The following is a 24,975-nucleotide window of genomic DNA, read 5'->3' on the forward strand; positions in this document are numbered from 1 at the left end:
CCACATTTAGAACTATGTGTGAAAGATGTGGATCCAAGTTTGTTGAAATATAGGTGAAAAGATCAGAAATATGATGACTGTGAATAGCAAGATCACGTTTAGCAGCTTTAAGTTGGTTACAGATTAATGATAAACTGGTGTTCCGGGAAATATTATGAGCTCCAGGAGATTTCCTTCTCCTAAAGACAAACGCTCAACTATATCTCTTCCTGGAGTTTATCAAATTCCCTGCAACTGTGATCTCTCCTATTTTGGACAAACTGGATTCTCTTGAAAAATGAATCCAAGAACATCAATCCTCCATTCATCACAACAAACCTGAAAAATCTGGATTGGTTCAGCACTGGATTGAAACTAACCACAACATCCTTTGGTCAAAAACTTGCCTCTTACATAGATCCCGTTATAAATTTGAACGTTTATTCAAAGAAAGCATAGAGGCCTTACTCCATAGTCCTAACCTGAATCGGAATGACTGTATATCTATATCAAAAATCTGGGAAAGTCTAATCAGGATAACTCATTAATTCATTAATTTTATGTTATTTAATATTATTAATTAATATCTTATTTCAATTTGGCTTGTTCTATTTTTAAATGATCTATTGTTAGTATTCCACCTTGTATTTTTTTTTTAAACTGTTCTTGTAGTGCCACTGAAGATAGTCTGCTATTTCCAGACCGAAATATTTGGTTAATTAAATATTTATTGTGTTTAGGTGCATATATTATTCAGTCTTTATGTCACAAGTATCCTTAAAACATCAGTGTTTCTCAATATCCAATTCTTATCACCATATAAATTGTAAATCTTCCTGACCTTAGAATACTGTTCTCACATTTGAGAACTACTTAGAAATACTTGATATTATTCAGTCCATTTAAGAGATGTCCCCCTCTGTGTTTCACATGCACTCCAGCCAAATATAAGAGAAATATGTGTTTCTGCTTGCATTTGTTGTTGGCTATTTTGATGAGTGCTGTTGTACTGAATGAGTCACTATCATTCCTCTACTTTTCTCTAAGCATGTAAAACCACAACCAGCTGCCAGTCAACATTCATACATAGTTTATCTTCTAATGTACCACATGAATTTCTCCCCATCCATTCTATCTATAACTGCTCTTTTGAACAATTTTCCTTAAACCATTTTTCACAAATACTACATCTTCCCAGGAAGTTGCTTTTTTGATTTAAAGCTCTTTCTTAATACACAGTAATGTTTTGTTATAGGTTTTTCCACCTGTCACATGTGAAGTTGATATAAAAACAAAATAATATATCGTTCGTGAAGTCGTTCTTGAAGAAACATGTTGTGTTTTTTCAAATAAATGTCATTGTGTTATAATTCTCGGGTTTTAAGTCAGTTAATTTAGAAAAATGAACATATCCCAACCCCGAGTTAATAGTACTAATCAAAATAATATATATATATATATTATTTTGATTAAAATAATATATATATATATATTAATAAATGTTAAAAAGTGCATGTTATCGAAATGTATTTTTAAATACATTTCAATAACATGCACTTTTTAAATTTTATTATGAAGTTGAATGAATATGTGCTTAACATATGTAAAAATTGTGGCTTCGCTGTATGTATGTATCTTTCTATATTACAAATTATGTTTTTTTTCTAGATATTGATCAGCTGATTACTATCAATGGTATGGTAATTCGTACATCAAATGTTATTCCAGAGATGAGACAAGCTTTCTTTTGCTGCAACGTATGTTCTTTTACCACAGTCGCTGAATTAGACAGAGGTCGGATTTCAGAACCTGTAATATGTCGCCATTGTAATACTAATTATACATTCAGTTTGATTCATAATCGTTCACAGTTTTCTGATAAGCAGATGGTTAAATTACAGGAAGCACCTGGTAAGTGTACATTTTTTTTCAAATTTTTTGGATGACTGATTTATTATATATATTGCATATACAATACATGAATATGTATTCATTCTTTTTCTAGTACTGGATGCTAGACACCTCTCTGGCACATTTAAAAGGACAACATGATAGCTTGTCCTTTTGTTTGAAAGACATGGGTTTGAATCATGTTTAGGACATGATGGAATTTTTATGAAGGTTTTTCAACTGAAGTTAACTGGTCTTGTAACCTAGATGGTAGGTTTTTCATCTAGCAAAACAGACAGCTTGGCTGCACAAAGCAACAAACATAATAATAAGCTTGTATCACAGTTGTTTTAGCTGTAATTCCTGTCAGACAAAACTGATTGTTTTGAATTGATTAATATAGTAATCAAATATGAAATTAAAATTGAAATGGGTTTCAAAATTATGTTCAGTATCAGTTTTCAAACTGATTATGAATTTCCATTATTCAGGCTTTTGATATTTTCTCATAAAAAAAAAAAAATTCTTAATGCTGTTATTGGTTGTATGACTAAACAACTTTTGTTCTTATTTATCCCTCTTTTAATACTGATCTAACTTGAATCATAGCCTGGCTACATACTACTGATTTATGTGGTTTTTGTCTTGTTATATTTGTTTGCAAGTTATTAGTTAACATTCTTTGTATTATTAAAATGTAGCAGCATATATTTCTCAATGTTCCTGTATGAGTGCTTGGGATTTAAAAGTGCCAGCCTGCATGAAACAGTCATACAGAGTAAGCATATTCACACTGTGTATTCATACATTGTCTGTTCATTTGTAATTATGTATCAGTTGTAGATGGCTAAATGAAATTAAGATTAAAAAAAAGTTACTAATTATTGAATTATTTAGCTGGAACTGTGCTGAAAGAAGGGATGTTTGCAAAAGAAAAGATAGATTTAATTAGCTGCCACTGTGAAATTGGATGGAATTATGTGCAAGGTGATGAAGTGGAAATGTATTTTTGAACTTGCTATATAGCAAAGATGACTACAAATTTTGCTTGACCATCACTAGGTTTTTTATGGATGGATTTGAAGTCAGCATAAATATAAACTTTTTGTTGTGTTTGTGTTTTTAATGTTTGATTATTATTATTTGCATTTCATTATATATTATTATTATTATTTGAAGCAGTGTTTGAGAATGTTGCCAATGAGATATGTGATAAGGAATTGCCTGATTTTACTGAAAATGGAATTATGTTTGTCATTGCTGTCATTAGAACTCAGAAAACTTTTCTGAATTAACTTTGTCTTTATCTGATCCCTAGAGGGGGACTTATTAGGACATAAGTTCATTTTTCATTTATAGTTTGAATTATTTCTACAGCTATCTAATTAAGTTCTGTGTCTACCACATTTATAATTTTGTGATCTGAAATGCTGATTAGAAATCCAGCTAAACATCAGTAAGATCAATATATTAATTACATATATTTTCCTCAGATGCTTATACCATGAAGCACTGTTATTAATTTCATCAAAAACTTGGTGCCATTAGATCCTGGACCTTTTAATGCATCACTATTTTTCAAATATTCTGTGTTTATGATACTATTAGCTTGTTGCAAAGTCATTTGGGGTAGTATCATTTCAAGTTTTTTTTTTATTTTACGATCCTTCCTGTGATGTGTATTACAATGCACACAAATCTAGTAGTGAAACTTTAATGTTCAACAAACACTCCATGAAGCAAAAGGATAGAGTTATCTATTTAAGTAAACCTTTTTTATTTTATTCTCTCATTTTAAAATCAGAAAATATAAGTTATAAAAATAAAATCACAGTTTATATTTATTTAGATTAATTTTAAAAAATGCTGCAGATTCCATTACCTAGGCTATGCTAACACCTAGACTACAGAGGATATAAGCACTGTGAATCAATGAACAAGATATTCTTACGATAAACTGTCACAAGCATACTAGAGAGAGAGAAGTTGTCACTTGAATGCTGGTTTTAAATATTTTTAAGCTCAGTATTTATATTAAGATTCTTCTGTGTCGAGGACTTGCAGAAGCACATTTTAACACACCTGGACTAATTGTAGTAATAGCAAGTATGACACCTATTAATAAATTTTGTACAGAAATAACTAAATTTAATATTTGAATGCTATTCAATTCTTTTATTTAAAAAAGTATATATTTCTTTTCACCTGTGTAGATGATATGCCTGCTGGTCAGACACCATATACTGTTATACTGTATGCTCATAATGATCTTGTAGATGCTGTTCAGCCTGGTGACAGGTATGTTATGAATAATAATTTCTAAAATAAAATAAAATAAAACTATAATATGGACACTTTATATTTACATGATTAGAGTCTTTTTATTGTTCAGGCAGAGAAACATTCATTAACAATTGTTTTCACTCAAGTTGAAGTGCTGGAATGATATATACATGCCATTTACATAACTTAAGCATGTGAATATGAATACAATGGCAATATCATATTTTTAATATGATATTGCCATTGATGTCATCTGTTCACTCCTCTAATCCTTCTCAGGACTCTCATATCTGCGGTCTCTAGTCTTTGGTCAGGTGTTTTACTTCTGACCCAGCTCTCAGATCCATAAGTTCAAACTGGTTTGAACACTGTCTTGTATACAGCTAATTTAGTGTTCTGACTAATTTCTCTCTTATTCCCATATGAATTTATTCAATTGACTTCCTACCATACCAGCTTTGTTGATTCTGTTGTCTATTTCTGTATTTAATTTACCATCTTCACTAAAAATCGTGCCTAAGTAGCTGAAATGTTTTACTTGTTCCACAGGTTCCCTGTTCACAACACAGTTGACATTTTCAACAATTCTACCTATTTTCATTGTCTTTTTAATGCTGACCTTCATACTATCTATTACAACAGTTATTCAATTTAGTCAGGAAATTCTGCAAACTTGTAGCGGATTTATTTAGAAGTATAACATCGTTCCCATAAAGCAAAGAGCTGACATTAACATCTCCAATTCTGATATCATGTTTAATACCACTTTCCTTCATAATGTGATCCATATAGATAAAGAATAACAGAGGGGATAATGTACATCCTTGTCTCACACCAGATTTAACATTAAACCATCTTCCTGTACTTCTTTCAATTCTAACTGCAGACTTAACTCAAATAAAGACTAAATATTGCTTGATATAATGCCCCATTGACACCATATAACTGTAGCGTATTGAATAGCTTCTCTCTTAGCACCTTGTCATATGCCTTTTCCAAATCGACAAAACTTAAATACAGATCTTTGTTATATTCCCATGCTTTCTCAACTATTTGTCGTAAAGTGAAGATCTGATCTGACAGCCTCTATTTGGCCTGAATCCAGCTTATTCTTTCACCAAACTTTTCTTTCACAATTCTTCTCAACTGTTTCTCAAGTATACTTGCATAGATCTTGCCAGAAACAATCAGTAGGGAAATACCTCTGTAATTCTCACATTCAGTTTTATTTCCCTTTTTTTTTTATATATGGGTACTATTAGAGCTCTACTCCAATCATGGGGAATTTGTCCCGCTGTCCAGGCTTTCTGAACTATGCAGTGCAGCCACTGTAAGACTTTTATACCACCATACTTCAGCATTTCTGGTCAAATATCATCTAGTCCTGCTGCTTTTCCACATTTCAAGCCTTTGATGGCTTTTTCTACTTCAATTATGGATATGTATTCCTGACTGTATGCCTGTAGTGTTTTTTACCACTGTGCTATCACTGCTTGTTTCATTTAGCAATTTTTCGAAGTAATTACTCCATACTTCAAGGATATCTTTTTCTCCTGTTTTCATATCACCTTTATCATCTCTAACTTTGTCATCTCACTCTAATATGAAAATCATTAATATGGGGTTGGTCCATTCTTTGTTGCTATAACAGCTTTCAGTCTTCTATTAAAGAGTTTCTGCTAGATTTTGTTACATTCATGGGTTAATTCCCTTCCATTCTTCCAGAAGGGCATTACTGAAATCAGTCAGTGATGTTGGGGTATTTCGGCCTGGCTCACAATCAGTGTTTCAATTCATCTCACAGTGTTCATTGAGGGGTGGAAATCAGGGCTTTGTGTAGGTCATTCTAGTTCTCAAGTTCATCAAGACATCCCTGCACAGACTTCACTTTGTGGATGGGAGTGTTAAACTCTCAATTGTGACAAATATTATGTTAATATTTTTGATCGACTGCATCAGTTATACCAAACCCTATTCACCTTGGTATTATTATTATTATTATTATTATTATGTGACACTTCCAAGGAGTCCAAAGACTCATCGAGGGAAGGCACCTACTCTACAACTCTCCTTTACCACTTAACCCACCAACTACAATGAACTGTTACTACAATCATTACTTACATCAACACCATCACCACTACTGGTATTTTGTCTGTAAATTGCATGTTCAAGGCTGATTTGTCTGTATGCAGGACGAAAAACCTGACTTTTCGGGAGAAAAAAGTTCTGACCAGCTGTCTTTATAAGATTTGGAAAAAAATGGTAAATGCAAGGCTCTTCTGGTATTAGTAAGCAACGCACCTTTACCCATTTCCCACTGATCAACCTTGTACCATTTGGTCCATTGTAGAAACATGTATAAGTGATGTTTTCCTGAAATGAGAACATGTGTTTTCAGTGTTCTTTGACATGGAAAAAAAAGCTTACGACACAGCTTTGGAAATGCTGCACCTTAAAAGACCTGTTTAATCTTGGTCTGAGGAGACACCTTCTTGTTTTTATTAAATACTTTTCATCCAGCTGAGTCTTTCAAGTTGAATGGGAAGAATGATGTCTCAGTCATATCATAAAGAAGTTCCTGAAGGGTCTTAAGTGTGATTATCTTCACTATTAAACTGAACTCAATTACTGAATAGCTTCCTCCTACAATAGGCAATTGCCTTTGTCTCTGATTATGCAATACGAGGGCCACCGAAACACAACTTCAAGTAATCAATCATGTCTCTTTTCCATGGGTTCAGGTTTGCTGTATATGTACACTTCTGCCATAAATGCTCTCTTCAACCTGATCCTTATTTAAGAATGGAACAAACTCAGTAGTACCTGAGACCAAGTTCTCTGAACCCAAAGACAATGAATGTGTGTAAAGAATGTTAGCTTTCTGTCAAAGATGAGTTCCAAGAACTTGCCCTCAGTTGGGTACTGATTGATGTTCCTTGCTCTGTATTCATGGTGCACTTGTTCAAAGCTTGATTATGGATCACAGGTTGAATGTTTTGCAAGGGAGAGACACTCCAGTGGTTGGACCCTATCCATCCCCAGGGTATCGTAATATCCACTGGTGCTTTTTCCTTATCACCCATTCTGAGTCTTTGTTCGAATCATTCTTTTGAATCAGATGACCCCCTCCCCCCCACCCTCTATCACTTAGATGAAAACATTTGTCTCTTAACCCAGCATTAGTAAGGCGGGAAAACGTAACAAAAGTGGTAAGGTGGGGTCCCACACTAAACTTGCGTGCACGCGACAGCCTGTCGACTATGGTGTTGAGTAGCGGGTTACGAGAGGGGAAGCTATACTGAGGCATGACTCACTGCCACGTGTTGTTAAAAAGTTATAGTCAATTTAAAATCTTTGGGGTCTGTGACACCCCACCTTTCTAACACCGGGTTAATTATAACACAAAAATAAAGCCTCTTCTAAATCATCCTACATAGAATAGTATCTTTTCTCTAGAGATGGAGATACTGGAGATCCAATATTACTCACGTCAGACTACTGTTTATCCTTTGGATGCTTGTTAAAGAGGCCATGGAAGCTATTGTCATGAATGCTGACAACTTTAGCTCCACTAAACAAAACAGCATCCAGCCATGACAAGCTTGCACCCTATCCTGTAACCTCTCACTTTGTCAACTACAGAAGTCCCATATATCATCATCTGTCTACCTTCAATTGTTTAATGCACACAGAGTAGCCCATTCCGATTGCTTGCCCATCTATACTGATGGTTTAAGATCAGAGATCTCTGTTGGCTGTTCTGATGTGTTTTCTAGCATTACTGTCACCAACCATATCCCACTCGATTGCAGTAATTATACAGCAGTGTTGCATGCCATTCAGCTTGCACCTGTGCATATAAAAGAAAACTCCTACCAAAAATGTGCAGTTTATACATTCTTCAAGTTCTTTACAGACTATTTCCTCTCTGGTGAATAATCCACATACATGCAGTGCTTGGTAACGGGGTTATAAGTTTTGTACAAAATGAAGATCCTTAATTCTAATGTTCTGTTGTGCTGGAATTAAGGGAAATGACATCACAGATGTGGCTGCTTGATCAGCTTGTACTTTTTTGATATACTGATTTTTGACAGAACCATATACTGACTACACACAGTTTATAAAATCGAAGTTCATTGTCCAGTGGAAATACTCCTGGCAGGAAGCACTGACAAACAGATTGCATGAGAAATTAAATTGCCTGAAATTAAACATTGGCATTGTAGGAAGAAAAGAGGAAGTTGTTTTTTCTACATCGGTCATGGTTCTACATGGTTCTGCATAGTCATCTTACACATTATTTACTGAGGGCTGATGACCCACCTATGTGTGTGAGAAATGCAACACCTGTCTGACCATTACTCATATTTTAGTGGAATGTTGGTACTTCACAAGAGAGAGAGAGAGAGAGGAATGACAGGTTTACTTATCTGGCCGAGCTCTATACACTCAGGTATTTTCAGACTTGGGCAAATTGCGTGAAGATTTTGGTCGACCTGGTTGGCCAAGTGGTTAGCTTATCTGCTCTCCAGTCAAAAGGCTGCAGGTTTGAATCCTGACATGGGCATAGTTGTTTGTGATTGTCTGTGAAAATACTAGTGGTGGTAGTAGTGGGCAGTAGATGGCACTGGCATAGATAATAAGGTTTGCTGTAATTGTGGATGAGTGGTGGAGATGGAGAGTTGTAGTGTAGGTACCTTCCTTTGAGTCTTTGGACTCCCTGGAGGTGTCACGTAATAATAAATTTATTCTAACACATTTGATTATAAATCTGTTTACATGTAGGTACTTACCCATAGACATACATTTTTACTCATTTATCTTCTTATAGCTATTTATTAATACCTTGTATAGTTAACTTCCTTTCAATACCTTTAAATATATAGATACTCTATTTCTTGTACATATATTTTATCCATCACTCTTTATAACTATTTATTCATATCATATATATATAACTATTTACTAATACCTTTAATATGCAGATACATAACACTTTGTACATACATGTTATCTTATTCACTAATTTATATCCGTATAACTATTTATTTATTTATTAATCCACTATACCCTGTGACATAGTGCAGTATGACCTTTATTGTCATGCACCATAAAACCCCTAATCAATCAATCAACTCTGAATAGATCCCACTTAATCACAGTAATTATACAGCAGAGTTGAATATCATTCAGCCTGCACTTGTGCATATAAAAGAAATCGCTACCAAAAGTATGTAATTTATACAAACTCATTGAGTTCTTTATAGGCTATCTCCTCTCCTGTGTATAATCCACATCCAGTGCTGTTGTACAAAATTGAAGAAGTATATTGAGGTTTGTTGTCCCATCCACAATTGAAATTAACAGAACCTGTCACTATGAGCGTCCAATGGCAGTCATCATGATAGAAAGCACTGACAAGGAAATTTCATAAGATTAAGCCTGAAATTAAGCATTTTTAGTCTAGTCAACATAGGAAGAAAAGAGAGAAAGTTATTCTTGCTAGACTTCGCATAGGTCACAGTCATCTTTCACATTCTTACTTACTGAGGGTTGATGACACACCTTTGTATGAAAGATGCGACATGCATCTCACCGTTTGGCATCTTCTGGTGGAATGCCAGCACTTCATGCAACAGAGGAATGAAATTTTTAATTATCTAGCCGAGCCATGTACACTTAGGTAGATGTTATCATACTCAGACAAATTACACAAAATTTTAAAATTTTTACCTAGTCTTGCCATAAATACTGTTACAACTTCCACCCATCCCCGCACTTCCCACAGAATTGCATGAGCCTCAGTTCCATTAGTGGCGCTGTGTGCAGTCAACATTTGTATGTTTATCAGTAAAGAGAGAGAGAGTTGTTCATCTGTATGGGTTAACATACAGTAGGAAAATTATGAGAACCGTATAGCTGTAATAGTATTTCACAAAGTTGGAATGCAGCTACCTGTTATTTTCAACATGATTAAGACACTTGGGGTCAGTAGGATATTTATGTGTTTCACTGTTAACTGTTATTATGATACAGAAGATGTATGTGATCGCCAAAGAACAGGTTGACCATGCTGTTTTAGGGTGCTGAAACAGCTTGTGAGAGCTGTGAAACATGCGTCTGTCGTAATCCTGTGAGAATGTAGAAAGTGATGTCATGAGAGATGAACGTTTCAAAGAGAACAATGTCTCATATATATGAGAAGATTTTCACCATTGAAGAGTCATTTAACTGGAAACACAATCAGGTATATGCTCTGGATGGTCGCATAGCTCATGCCATACCACTCTCAGGATGCAAGGAGGTCATCACCCTGTGTCAGTGATGGTTTGGTGTGTGTGTGGTGGGGGGGTAACATATAGAGGATATTCAAGTTGCATTTCTGTGAGGAAGGGGTCAAAACCTCTGTCAAAGTGTATCAAGACACTGCTGGAACCCATGGTACAGCCTCTGAACAACATTTTGTTTCCTTGTAGGCAGTGGAACTTCTAACAGGACTCTGTCCCTGCACACAAAGGTTGGGCCTGCCCCATCTAGAAGTCCTGATCTGAATCTATTGAACTTCAAATTGTGGTTGGAGCTTGAGAGAGTAGCCTGCAAAAAATGACACTTCAGCATCGCCAGCCTGGATTCGGAGTGAACGGTGGCAGCGTTTCCATTGAATGTTATGTATGTGGTCTCATATACTTTGGGTATGTAAAGGCATGAAGGCAAAAAGGGGACATTTCAAACGTTGAATGCTGCTATATACACATTATAGATGTGGTTTGTTTGTACTGAAAGCTGTAAATGATTTACTGATAGATTAAAGGTACATGCACTGCTCAAATTGTAACAGTATTTACGGCTAGACTGTGTGAAAAGAATTAATTTATACAAACACATTTCATTATAAATTCTATTTATATATAGATATTGCATTCTTTAACTTAATTTTTTGTTACCTTGTATACTGCTGTAACTCTAGATATGGTGCAGTATGACCTTTGCTGTCTTTGTGACAATAAACAAATCAACCAACCAACCAATCACCCAAGGACAGGCTGACAATTTTGGCATTGGCTGAAAAGATTATATTTTCTCTCTTTTATCTGAAACTGCAAACATTATCACATTGAAGGATGGCATGAAGATTAGAGTTTAGGGCATGGGGTATAGATGATCTTCAGATCTTTGAACAATGTGAGATTTGTCACATTGTTCAAAGCAAAATTCAACTTGTGAATTTTTCTCTCATTAGTAAAACTCTGTATAGTGTTTGTGGTGCTTTAGAAGGTTTATATATATACATATATATATATACGAGGAAGAGAATGTGTGTGATAACTGATCCCGAAGGAATATCTGCTTTGATGGAATAATATGATAAGGGAACACCCTTTACCATTGCCTGCAGTGAACATCTTCACCAGCTTGAATATCAAAGAGGTTTCTGGCAGTGATATCACCAACTGTGCCAAACCAGTGCATGCCTGCACCTCTCCATCTCTATCCTGTATGATACTCAACTACCCCCCCCCCCCCCCTCAAAACATTTACAAAAGGTGGAAGGTAGCCATTTTGCTGAGAAGCCCTATTAATTGTCTTGGAAATGTAGAGTGCAACAGCACAGGTTTCTTCAAACGTTTCCATGGCACATATCAAAAGATGGGTGATATAGGCAAGGAGATCTGTGGATCTTGATTGGCAGAGTCCAAATTGGTGGTTATGGTTTGGATGACAATTCTCAAGGTGTAACCTTCTCCATTACTTTAAACAGCAGTAGGATGCAAGCAATAAGTCAATAGTTTGATGTCAGAACATCTTTTTTTTTTTTTTTTTGGAATTGGCTGAATATGTGTTTGTTTCCATGCTCTGGGAAGGAAGGGGATGCCGGTTTTGTATATACAGTGTAGAGATGAGGGAAAAGTTCAGGCATACATCTGTTGAGTACAGTTGGTGGTATACCTTTATCACCAGAAAACTTTTCGATATTCAGGCTGATGAAGATCCTTTGTGTTTCTTGCAGAAAGTGATTGGAGGTGATTACTTGTCATCTATGCAGTGGCTGGAAGAGAAGAATTAACCAGGAAGTTAACTTTATCTTCAGGCGATGTTGCAATAATGCCATCTTGGAGAGGCAGGACTACAGATACATTGCACTCAAAAACTTTTGTAAGGGACTAGTAACAGTAATTGAAATGACTGTCTTTGGTTACATGATTACATTTAGTCATTTTAGAGTTACATATAGTCCTGTTAATGATTCTTGTGAAAGTGCTGCAAGTATCAATATAGATGATAAATCAGACCAGAGTTTTTCTTTCAAGCTTCTCAGAGTGTGCTGCTTTTTTGGACTCCCCTGTCATCCTCCTCTTGGAAAACTATGGCTCGAACAGAATGGGGGAATGAAGTTCTTCATTCCGACATGGATAATTTTTTTAACATGATCACGATAAGTATCTAGATCTGAAGAATGAAAACAGTAGTCTGACCAAGGAAAGGAAAAGTAAAAGTCTTGAATATCTTCTCACTTGGCATTGTTGTAATTCCAAATGATGCAAGGTTGTGATTGACTGATGGGAAGGTGTTGTGCTAGAAATGAAACTTGTATGAGGTTATGATATGAGTTACCAGTGAGAGGTCTCGTCAACAGTGTACTTATAAGGAGAACTGGTTAAGAAAACATTCGGTGTCAGGTGAGTGGAGGGGATTTTGAGGTATTCTATTTAATAGATGAACAGTTTGCTTTAGGTCATTGCTGGCAATAAATATTTCAGCTCTCTTACAGCTTGATTAGTGGAATTAGAAATTTAAAACTAGTTGGATTGTAGGAAATCAAACTTCAAAGATAAGAAGTCAAAGAGATCAGAATGCTCTTCAAAATTGGAGAACCTGTAAAGACAGCAGATGAATGATACATAATGATGCAAGGAAATCTTAAGCTACAGAAGATCAGAAAGAGGAAATTCTAGGTTGGGCATTCTTTGGCAAGGAATATGTGCCCACCCCCACACACACACAAAAAAAAAATTATAGTTCTTGTGGCAGAAGGAATCAAACAAAGTACAGTGTGAACAGTTAGGATGGCGTATAATTGTTATTGTTGCAATAATTTGGAGTTGGGTCAAAAAACAGGTTAGGTTTGGATGACTAGATGTTGGTGCATATCATGTATGTTGACATTTATGCTACAAACGTTGGCTTATCAACTTTATAAAGTAGACTCTTAGTCTTATAGTAGCTTGTACAACATTGTAGTCTTCCATCCAAAGCATGAACTGCAGTCCAGTTTTGCCATGATGATAGGAAATGTAGATTTTATATTTTTTAAGACAGATGCTGTCACATATTTCAGTCCATAGGAAGTAAAAGGAATTTTATACTCTTTTAGATGTGCTAGAAGATGAAGTTTGTTCTTAAGAGAATGGATTTGGTTGGATGTGATGTGGAGAAATTATAATCTGTATTCTATTACTGATGGACAAAAATCAATAATGAGCATTACACATTTTGCAAAATGTGCTAAAAACGCACACACACTGGAAACAGGTACTTCATAAATCTTTTATTGAAAAGAGTGTTCATGCATCTGTTTGAGATTAAAAGACTCTTCATTTTGAAAATTTGTAGTGGGAAGTTAGAGACAAAGTAAGGAGAATGAGCCGAAAAAATCTCATAAACAAGATGTTTTTGAGATTCTTTTTGGCACCTCTTACATTTATGTCTAAAAAAGGCAAACACTGATAATATATAAAATTCTGATCGGCTAGTAATGTATCCCACTTATAACATCATGTATTTCTTATCATATGGCATGTTGCTATGATGCTACTTATATTATTCCGAGATTTTTATTAACAGTTTTCTTTCAAAACAATATTGTAATAGTGTAAGCTTAGACCATTGCATCCTATATATCAGAAATGTGATGATGATAAGGATTACTTTTTTCTCCCCAGGATTACAGTAACTGGCATTTATAGAGCAGTCCCAGTACGTATCAATCCAAAACAACGAAATGTAAAGGCAGTTTATCGTACTCATGTTGATGTTGTGCACTTTAGGAAAATTGATACAAAAAGACTTCATGAAGATACTGAAGATGGGTGAGAACATTATGTTCAGTATGTTTCTTATATTTATCTTTAATAGTTTTGCTGTTTTTACTGACTTATGCAAATATTTGTTATAGAGGTGATTGCCATTTTCCACCAGAAAGAATAGAGAAGCTTAAATCATTGTCTCATTTGCCAGATATTTATGAAAGATTGGCTCGGGCATTAGGTAATGTTTTACTTATTTTAATAAAATATAATATTTACTCTGTATTGTTGGACATAATTATTGAAAAATGCAAATATCAGTTCTTCGTTAATCCATTGAGCGAATTTTTTTATAAAATAGACAAACCTACCTTCAGAATTTGGCCAACCTCAGGCATTTGAAAATGATTATTTGTATTTTATTCTATTTTATTTTATTATAAATAAATAAATACATATATACAGCTAATTCTCTTTTTACACAATTTCGAAATAATACGGTTTAGAAAACAAAAGCAATTCTATTTTTACACAGAATATTTTGATTTAACACGGTTCAAATGGCGCTTATTTTTAAAATTTCTGTTTGAATTCAGTTCTGTTAAAAAGGGTGCTATGCGATTAATCGAAGTTAAGTTGGTCCGTTACAGGAGGCCTGCCTATATAAGGCTGCTTAGAAGGACTTAAGCTAAGCAATCATTTCTTGTTTACAGTTCGAAATGTTTAAACGTCTTGTGTTTTGTTTGTGCAATAGAGTTATACAGGTATGTATTAATTTTGAAGTTTTGTATGCGTAATATCAAATGAGTAAAATTAATTATTGATTATTTTCAGTTATTTTCTTAACATTACCCAATTAATCACGATGTCAGATAATTTAGTTAGACAGAAGAAGAAAAGAAAAGCTATTTCTTTAGAAACTAAGATCCAAATTTTAGATTGTTTAGCAGCTGGAAAAGGTTCAACATCTTTAAGGAAATGTTTTGGATTGAATGAACTACTCTGAGAACAATTAAAAAAAATTGAAGAGGCCATTAGAAAATCTGCTCTTTATGGAACAAAATTAGGAGCCAAGTTGTCATCGTATACGAGAGAGATTATAAGTGGGTGCTGCACTTGCTCACAGCAGATCAAAAACACACTCACATGAAAATCTCTGAACAGTGCTTGGAGTGTTTTAACAAGAATTAAACTGATTCTGTGCGTCGATTTATTACTATGGATGAGACTTGGATTCGCCATTACACACCAGAATCCAAACAGCAGTCAAAACAGTAGACATAAGCCAGTTGTTCAATGCCAAAGAAGACAAAGTCTGTTCCATGAACAGGAAAGGTTATGGCATCGGTGTTTTGGAATGCTAAAGGCATTTTGTTTATTAATTATCTTGAAAAGGGTAGCAGTCAGGAATACATATCCATACTTGAAGTAGAAAAAGCCATCAAAGGCTTGAAATGTGGAAAGGCAGCAGGAGTAGATGATATTCGACCAGAAATGCTGAAGTATGGTGGTATAAGAGTCTTACAGTGGCTGCACTGCATAGTTCAGAAAGCCTGGACAGAGGGACGAATTCCCGATGATTGGTGTAGAGCTCTCATAGTACCCATATATAAAAAGGGAAATAAAACTGCATGTGAGAATTACAGAGGTATTTCCCTACTGAGTGTTCCTGGCAAGATCTATGCAAGTATACTTGAGAAACGGTTGAGAAGAATTGTGGAAGAAAAGCTTGGTGAAGAACAAGCTGGATTCAGGCCAAATAGAGGCTGTCAGGATCAGATCTTCACTTTACGACAAATAGTCGAGAAAGCATGGGAATATAACAAAGATCTGTATTTAAGTTTTGTCGATTTGGAAAAGGCATATGACAAGGTGCCAAGAGAGAAGCTATTCAATACACTGCAGTTATATGGTGTCAATGGGGCATTATATCAAGCAATACTTTGTCTTTATTTGAGTTGTGAGTCAGCAGTTAGAATTGAAGGAAGTACAGGAAGATGGTTTAATGTTAAATGTGGTGTGAGACAAGGATGTACATTATCCCCTCTGTTATTCATTATCTATATGGATCACATTATGAAGGAATGTGGTATTAAACCTGATATCAAAATTGGAGATGTTAATGTCAGCTCTTTGCTTTATGCGGATGATGTTATACTTCTAAATAAATCCGCTACAAGTCTGCAAGATTCTCTGACTAAATTGAATAGCTGTTGTAATAGATATGGTATGAAGGTCAGCAATAAAAAGACAAAGACAATGAAAATAGGCAGAATCATTGAAAATGTCAACTGTGTTGTGAATGGAGAACCTGTGGAACAAGTAAAACATTTCAGCTACTTAGGCACAATTTTTACTGAAGATGGTAAACTAAATATAGAAATAGACAACAGAATCAGCAAAGCTGGTATCGTGGGAAGTCAATTGAATAAATTCATATGGAATAAGAAAGAAATTAGTCGGAACACTAAATTAGCTGTGTACAAGACTGTGTTCAAACCAATTTTAACTTATGGATCTGAGAGCTGGGTCAAAAGTAAAACACTTGACCAAAGACTAGAGACCGCAGATATGAGAGTCCTGAGAAAGATTAGAGGCGTGAACAGATGGCATCAATGGCAATATCATATTAAAAATGAGGATATTAGGAAAGAACTTGACATTGTCAGCATCCAGGAATGCGTTAGCAGAGCTAATCTCAGATGGTATGGTCACTTAAATAGAATGGGAGAGGAAAGATTAGCAAAACAAGTGTTCTCTGCCAGGTTGGCAGGAAAACGACCCAGAGGAAGACCAAGATATAGGTGGATTGATACGGTACAAAGTGCCTTAGACGATAGAAATATAAGATCTGATAATGCTGGAGTCTTGACAAGTAACAGACTGATTTGGAGGAATATTGTAGATAGGAAGTTAGTAATGATGTAATTTTTTCATGTAGTACTGTCATATCCTGTACACCCCTTGAGGGTACATGGCAGGAATTTGACGATGATGATGATAATAACCTGGAATATTATTCCAATCTTTTAATGAGACTAGATGAAAAAATTCGTGAGAAAAGACCCAGTTTGCAGAAGAAGAAAAATCATCTTTCATCAGGACTTTGCACCTGCCCACAAAGGTGTTTTGGCAATGGGAAAATTAAGGGATCTGCACTATGGATTGTTGAAACATCCACCCTATTCCCCAGATTTGGCTTCCCTCTGACTTCTATCTCTTCCCAAAACTGAAACTCTTCCTCGCTGGTCAGCGCTTTTCTTCGAATCAAGAGGTGATTGCAGCTGTAGAGGGGTATTTTGCAGATCTTACTGAGAACCACTACAGGGATGGGATAATGGCACTGGAGCATCACTGGAATAAATGTATGGCAGGAATTTGATGATGATGATGTCTTAAGGGAGGGAAATTATGTTGAAAAATAAAAATAATTTTGAAATTATAAATCGTTTTTTCATTGTCAGGCTGAGAACTTTTCAGATCATCCACGTATATGACTTTGGTTGTTGGGGGGTGGGGGGGGTGAATTCAATGATTCAAGACTACCTACATTTTTGAAATTTTCCTGCTGCTTTCATGGATAAAAAGCAGTAATCACAAAAGATAAAATGTTAAAAAAAATCACTTGTTTGAAACATCTGATATTACATACTAATGCAGTTCCTATGGATACTGTAATTAAGTTATCTGCTGAGTGAGATAGATGGAGAACCACAAAGATGAACTGATTGACTAACAATTTCTGCATCCTGAGGTCCAGGAATTGTTACTTAATTAATCAGGCATGGCAACACGGTACTATTCATGGCAGAATAGTGTTTGTGTAGGAAGAATAGTTTATGAAGTAATTTCCAACGAACTTTATCTTAAAGATTTCATTGTCAGTCATATACAAATATGATAAATGAATGCTCTATCATATTTGTATATGATTCATTATATTTCTAGAACATTTTTTTTTTGTTATTTTTTTTATGTTGCTCCCGCACACGAAAGGTTATTTCAAACCTATAGTACATTTTGTATTATGGGTTGTCTAAGAATTTTTTTTATATTTTTATTAATTGTAGTTTTTGTATTTTTTATTATTATTATTATTTTTTAAGATCTAATTTTTACATTGTTCGGAAACTCTGCTCTAGAGACCAAACATGGAACTTTTATAAGCCACTTCAGGCCTCCAATAAGCAGGGAGATGTTCTTACACCAGGTAATGAAATTCATCTCCCACCTAAAGACAATCACAAATATCCATACTCTGTGGAATTTAAACCCATTCTGTTAGTTGGAGAGAGAGTGAGTACACTAACCAGCCCATCAAATTACAGTGCCTCTCTTGCATCAGAATGATAGCACTGTTTTTGTGAAATGGCAAATATAACAAACTCATGAATAATTACAGATAGTTTATATTATAGGTTATTTCATAGAAAACTGCTAATTTGATTTTAGAGTAACCATTATGGGAAAAAAGAGGTAATTGTGATCAAAATACTTCCAAGACTAAAAAACAGAGAAAAGCTATAACACTGGAGGAAAAATTAGAAGTTATAAAGAGGTATGAACGTAATGAGCACACAGTCGACATAGTCAGAGCTACAGGAATTTCAGAATCAACTTTAAGAACAATAAGAAATCAAACAGAGAAAATAAAAGAAAGTTGTAACAGTGTGACAAGAATGTCGACAACTAAGATAACACAGATAAGTGCACCAATTATGGAGGAATTGGATAGGATGTTGGCCCAATGGATTGAACATGAAAATCAACGTTCTGTTCCGTTATCTACCCTGATTATCCAGGCTAAAGTGAAACGTTTGATGATTTGAATGCTATAGATCTGATCCTAAAGTGCAATCTTTTGCTGCAAGTGCTGGGTGGTTTGAATGTTTCAAGGTGCGACATGGATTCCATAATTTCAAACTGACTGGCAAGGCTGCAGGAGCTGATGTTGTTGCTGCTTAGAACTTTCCAGCAAAATTTCTAAGTGTTCAGTAACATGCTTATTTGACTCAGCAAGTGTTCAATCTCGATGATACAGGGGGGGGGGGTTGTTCTGGAAGCGTATGCCTAGTAAAACGTTTCTATTGATGCAAGAAAAGAGGGCCTCAGATTTTAAAGCTTCCAAGGACCATCTTACTTTGCTGTTAGGAGGAAATGCATCTGGAGATTATAAAACTAAACGACTGATGGTTTATCACTCTGAAAACCAATGCACATTCAAGGGCTATTCAAAGGAGGATTTGCCTGTTGTATGGAGGTCAAATAAAAAAGCATGAATTACCAGAGCTGTGTTTGAGTCCTACTTTTGCAATGAACTGCGTCGCGAATTGAGGCTTATTGTGACAGGATAAATGTATCCTTCAAATTCTTCTGCTTCTGGACAATTCACCAGGACATCCTCCAAGCATCACTGAAATTGATGATAATATCAAAGTTATTTTTCTGCCACCAAACACAACATCCCTCATTCAATCTATGCATCAAGGTGTTATTGCAACTTTCAAGAGTTATCTCTTCCGAACATTTTCACAGCTAGTTCAAGCTACATGTACTGATGGTGAAGATAAAATTTCACTGAAAGAATTTTGGAAGAAATATGATATAAAAATTGCAAGGCAATTGACAACATTGGAGAGGCATGGGCAGAAGTTGAACAGTCCTGCATGAAGGGAGTTTGGAAGAAAATTTTGCCTGGAGTTTCTGGTTCTAATGATTTTGATTCTGAATGTGAACTTGCCAATTCAAGACATGACATGGTTAAAATGGCAAAATCTGTTGGATTTGAGGATGTAGATGAGACAAATGTGAATGAACTGCTCGAGTCCCACTCTTCAGAGCTCACTAATGAAGATCTTCTGGAAATGGAAAACAACATGAATGATTAAAGTCAGGAGCCCTTTGTTGCTGAGCTCATCAAACAGCTTTCAACAAAATAAATGACCGAATTGTATAAATACATTGACAGTGTCATCAGAATAATTGAAGAAAATAATCCTAATGAGACTAGAAGCGCCAAAGTTGTGAGAGAAATTCAGAATTTTTTGACTTGCTACAAAGAACTTTATAGAGAGAGGAAGAATGCTGCCTGTCAGCTAAGTCTCGACTGTTTCATTAAAAAAGTTGAAGATCATTAGCCTATCATACCAGGGACTTCAAGAGAGTGATGATCCAGACTCACCAGACCCATTCCATTCATTATCCGATTCAAGACTCTCAGAAGTATATAGTGTTTAGGTGTTTATGACATTGTATTAATTAAATTCATTCATCCAGCCATTCATTCATTAAAATTTGTGTGTTGTGTTTATAAGTTTAAATAATTCATTCATTAAAATTTCTTTTGCTCACAGGTATTTTCATCCCTATTTCATCTAAATTCAACTCGCTTTACACGATTTCGTGTTACGCGATTATTTCATAGAACCAATTAATCGCGTAAAGCGAGAGAAATGTGTAATGTGAAATTTAAGAGATTTCTAAATTATTGGTAATCTTATCCGGAAATTGCCAGTATATGCTGTACTATTGTGTACGTGCACACAAACCTCTTATTCGTTAACATGTTGGTGCTGAGCTTCGTCTGCTTGCAAGGACACTGCCTGTGAGAACTCAGTTTACTGCATGTATGCTGCTTCTGAGTTGGGCAGGTGCATTTTCACACAATTTATATGGCATATCAGTTGGAACTTTTTTGTTAGAATTTTACTTGTAAAATTAGTATTTGTGAACTGCCTTAATGATATTGAAAATCTCAAATGCAGTTTGTTTTCTGCATCCAATGGCGGCATTATAAATGGGAGTGCCCACATTTTTGACAACGAAAAATTTGAAAGAGGATGTCAAGACAAATGTATTTAGTTAGATATTGTGTTTGATGCTCCAATAAAACTGTTTTATTGTGCGTACGTTTGCAGCATAGTATGTGTGGGTGAATGTGAGTTTTTCATTAGGCGGGATCATTCATTTGATCAGTTGTTCTTAATTACACTAATTGTTACTAACTGTAGTACGTAGACTCTAAATGTCTCTGTACAGTATTTAGTGATACAATAAAACTACAGTTGACCCTTGAAGAACGCGGGTTGATACTGTGCAGGTTCACTTATATGCATGTCTTTTTTTTTTAAAATAAATATATTGGAAAATTTTTTAGAGATTTCGACAGTTTGAAAAAAACTCGCGGACAAACTTGCATAGCTTAGAAATATCGAAAAAAATTGAGAAAGAGTTAGGTATGTCAGGAACGCATAAAATACACTATCTACCAATAATTGTCCAGACACTTTAGCAATTTACATTTGATACCAGCAGGTGAACCCTAATATCAAGTAGGATTTGATTTTGATTACCTCCTGCACCCTTTGGATCACCTCCAAAGGGGTGCAGGCTTTCGTACAACGTGCTGCATACATCAGGTGGAATTTGTTTCCATTCGTCCGTCAAAGCAGCATTGAGTTCAGCTACAGATCGAGGATGTGCTTCTCTGGACCTCAATCGTTGCACTATTTCATCTCACAGGTGTTTGATGGGGGTTGAGGTCAAGATTCTGCACACACCAGGGCAGTTGTTTAATACCCATTTCTTCATACCATTCAATTACAGCTGCAGCTTTGTGGCATGGGGCATTGTCTTGATAGTAACATGGGGCCATTCCATTAAAACTCAAGAGTGTAGACAGCACCTGATATTCCAGAATATCAAGGTATTGAGCTGCCTTCATGGAACCACAGACAACGACCAGCGGTTCCACTCCAAACCATCTGAATGCACTCGACACCATTACTTCACCACTACCACCATCAAACTTTACTGCCATCAGACCGGAAACAGATGAACTTTGATTCATCACTCCATAATACTCTTTTTCCACTGATCAATTGTCCAGTTCACACGCTGTTTGCACCAGGCCAGATGAGCTGATTTGTTCGTTGTTGTGATGTTCAGCTTGTGTGCCGCTGCTCTTCCTTGGAAACTCAGTAAATAGAGTTCTTTTCATACAGTATTAGTGCTCACCATGGTGTTACTGGTGCTCTGGAACTCACCACGGATGGTCTGTGCTGATTGTAGCTCGTTTTTGCATGCCATCCCATTTTAACACCCTCATGTTCCTGTCAGTCATATTCAGCAGCTACCCTGGGCGTTTTCCTGCACTAGTGATGCCAAAACTTCTCAATTTGTTGATCACATTGCCAACTGTTGATTATGGATGCACCAGTTGAGTGGGAATGGCACCTATGGATATACACCAATGTGATAGCCTACAATGTCACTTCTCTCTCTCGAAGTTTGAGTTCACATCAGGTTGCCATACCACCCAACTGCTACAACGAAATACTGCTTCCTACTATCTGTATACCAATTTTTATATTATTAACAAACCTGGAATGTTCCATAACTTCAAATAACAGATAATTATTGGTTGGTAGATAGTGTATATGTAGATACTAGTATTATTATTAGCACCATTAAATATACACAAATCTATTATAAAAAAAGTTAAAATTTATCAAAACTTGTGCACACAAACACTTGCATACCATGCATGGCCATTCGCAGTTGAGAGAAATGTAAACAAACTTAAAGATGCAGTATTAAATCACAACTGCATAAAATAAAATAAAAAATTATAACAATTCATTATAACAATAGATAAGAGAATCAAACAATTATGCAGGAGATTGAATGAAGAATGGATCAAAAAAAGAACAAAACCAGAGAAGCATTCCTGAAATGAAAGAACTTAATGAAAAAGCAAAATGAACACAATCTAACAATATCAAGGACAAAGAAGGTAACATAATTGTTGATAATGAAAAGATAAATAAGAGATGGGTGGAATATTTATCAAACCTCTATGATGATGATGAGAACATGAGCGACGATTTACGGCACCATAGGTTATGTGCAGCAACATATACCACTCTACCTACAAGAAATGAGCTACAACGCATAATCAAGAATCTTCCTAATAGTAAATCCGCTTGGTGTGATAAATCCCTGAAGAACTGCTGAAAGCTTTGACTGGTTACAATAACTTAATTAGTGAACACTATTCCACACATCTATAAAACAATAGAATTACCTGAATCTTTTACAACATTGCTCTTCATTTCAATTCCAAAGAAAAATAATACCCAAAATTGTGAGGATTATAAAACTATATGCCTAATCTCTCAATGCATCTAAAATCATTTTAACCACTGTTAACAAAAAAAAAAAAATTGAAAGAGCCTTAATTGGTGAACTGAGTGAACAACAGAAACGCTTCAGAAGAGGAATGGGAACCATTAATGATATCCTGGAACTAAAAATATTATTGGAAAGATCACTTGAAAGGAACATGAACATATTCATATGCTTTATAAACTTTCAGAAAGCCTTCAATCAAGTAAGACACAATGAACTGTTTAATATTCTAGAAAAATTAGACTTAGAAGATCATGTACATAAACTTATTTTATGATTTACTCCAAGCAGAAAATGCAGCTGTTTAACTCTGAGACTTCTGAGGTGAAATGGAAAGAGGAGTTAAACAGGGCTGCATCCTTTCATCAAATCTATGTAATAATTACAGTGAGACAGTGATGAAAAAGATTGAAAAACAAATTATATGAATCAGTATCTATGGTATAAAATACTATATTCTTAGATATGCTACTAATTGAAGAAGGTAAAGATGTTGGCCTACATTTAAATGCAAAAAAGACCAAATTTATGAGAATCTCAAAAATAAATAGATCCGAGCCAGAAACATTCATAAACAATATAAAAATTGAGCATACAACAGAATACAAATATTTAGGTACCTACTTTTACTGCAGATGGAAAATAAGATAAAGATGCCTTCTGGAAAAATAAAGATCTGCTCAGAAGTTCTGTGGGTATAAAGACAAAGAAGAGAATGATAAGAACATTAGTATGGCCATGTTAAAAAAAAAAAAAAACGTTTAATTTTCTTGACCAAAAAGCTCTGGATAATTTAGATAAATTAATCAAATGAGAGACCTATGTATTCAAGAAAACAGTAAGACAACAGATAGTGGTCTTTGAAATGTGGTGCTACAGAAGAGCCCTGAAAATCTCATGGACAGAGCATGCGACAAATGGAAAGGTACTACAGAGAATGAAAACACAAACATCTTTATTGCAGGAGATGATCCAGAGAAAGATGAAACTGGTAGGACATATATTGAGGGGATCAGCAGGATAGAGGACACTAATGGCTTTAGAAGGAAAGAGTATGGGAAGATGATCAAGAAGTAATAAAAGGACTTGGCTTGATGATATAAGATCATGGACAGGATCATATGACTATGCTGAAACAAAAAGAAGACCTGCCAACAGAGAGGACTGGAAGGACATAGTGCTTCACCATCGCATTCAGGAAGCTACATGAAGAAGGATTCATTCATTAGTGTATGGGTTAGGCTACTGCAAAGCAATCGTATCGATTGCATTAAGCTACCATAAAGCAGTCATATTGCCGCTTCTTCGTTATCAATGCATGAATTGTTATAAGTGTAAATAAATATGAAATAATTTCTTTTTCACATTATCTTTTCATTTTTGAATCTAGTGTTAGTAATACATATAACATTTACAGTGTTTTGTGTTATATAAGACAATATTGATGTAGGTACTGACAGCCATATGAATCATCTTGTAAACAGACAACGTAAACTTACAGTATCGATAAATACAGTACAGTATTGTAAATGTATTTTCACTTCCTTATGATTTTCTTTAATAACATTTTCTGTGCTCTAGCTTACTTTATTGTAAGAGTATA

At 35.2% G+C, this 24,975-nt stretch overlaps 1 protein-coding gene across 3 annotated transcripts in view; it reads left to right on the forward strand.

Moving 5' to 3' along the window:
• dpa (disc proliferation abnormal) overlaps nucleotides 1-24,975 on the forward strand; it is a 238,270-nt gene that overhangs the window by 91,696 nt on the left and 121,599 nt on the right. For all 3 annotated transcript variants that reach the window (XM_090398134.1, XM_090398132.1, XM_090398133.1), the window contains exons 9-12: nucleotides 1,648-1,890; nucleotides 4,083-4,167; nucleotides 14,100-14,246; nucleotides 14,333-14,424. In XM_090398134.1, the coding sequence (XP_090254260.1) occupies nucleotides 1,648-1,890; nucleotides 4,083-4,167; nucleotides 14,100-14,246; nucleotides 14,333-14,424 (567 nt within the window). The remainder of the gene's footprint in view (nucleotides 1-1,647; nucleotides 1,891-4,082; nucleotides 4,168-14,099; nucleotides 14,247-14,332; nucleotides 14,425-24,975) is intronic.

The sequence above is a fragment of the Typopeltis vanoorti genome, chromosome 9 (assembly GCF_054136105.1).
Source record: "Typopeltis vanoorti isolate ZY-2024b chromosome 9, IOZ_Tvanoo_1.0, whole genome shotgun sequence".
Classification (NCBI taxonomy): Eukaryota; Metazoa; Arthropoda; class Arachnida; order Uropygi; family Thelyphonidae; genus Typopeltis; species Typopeltis vanoorti.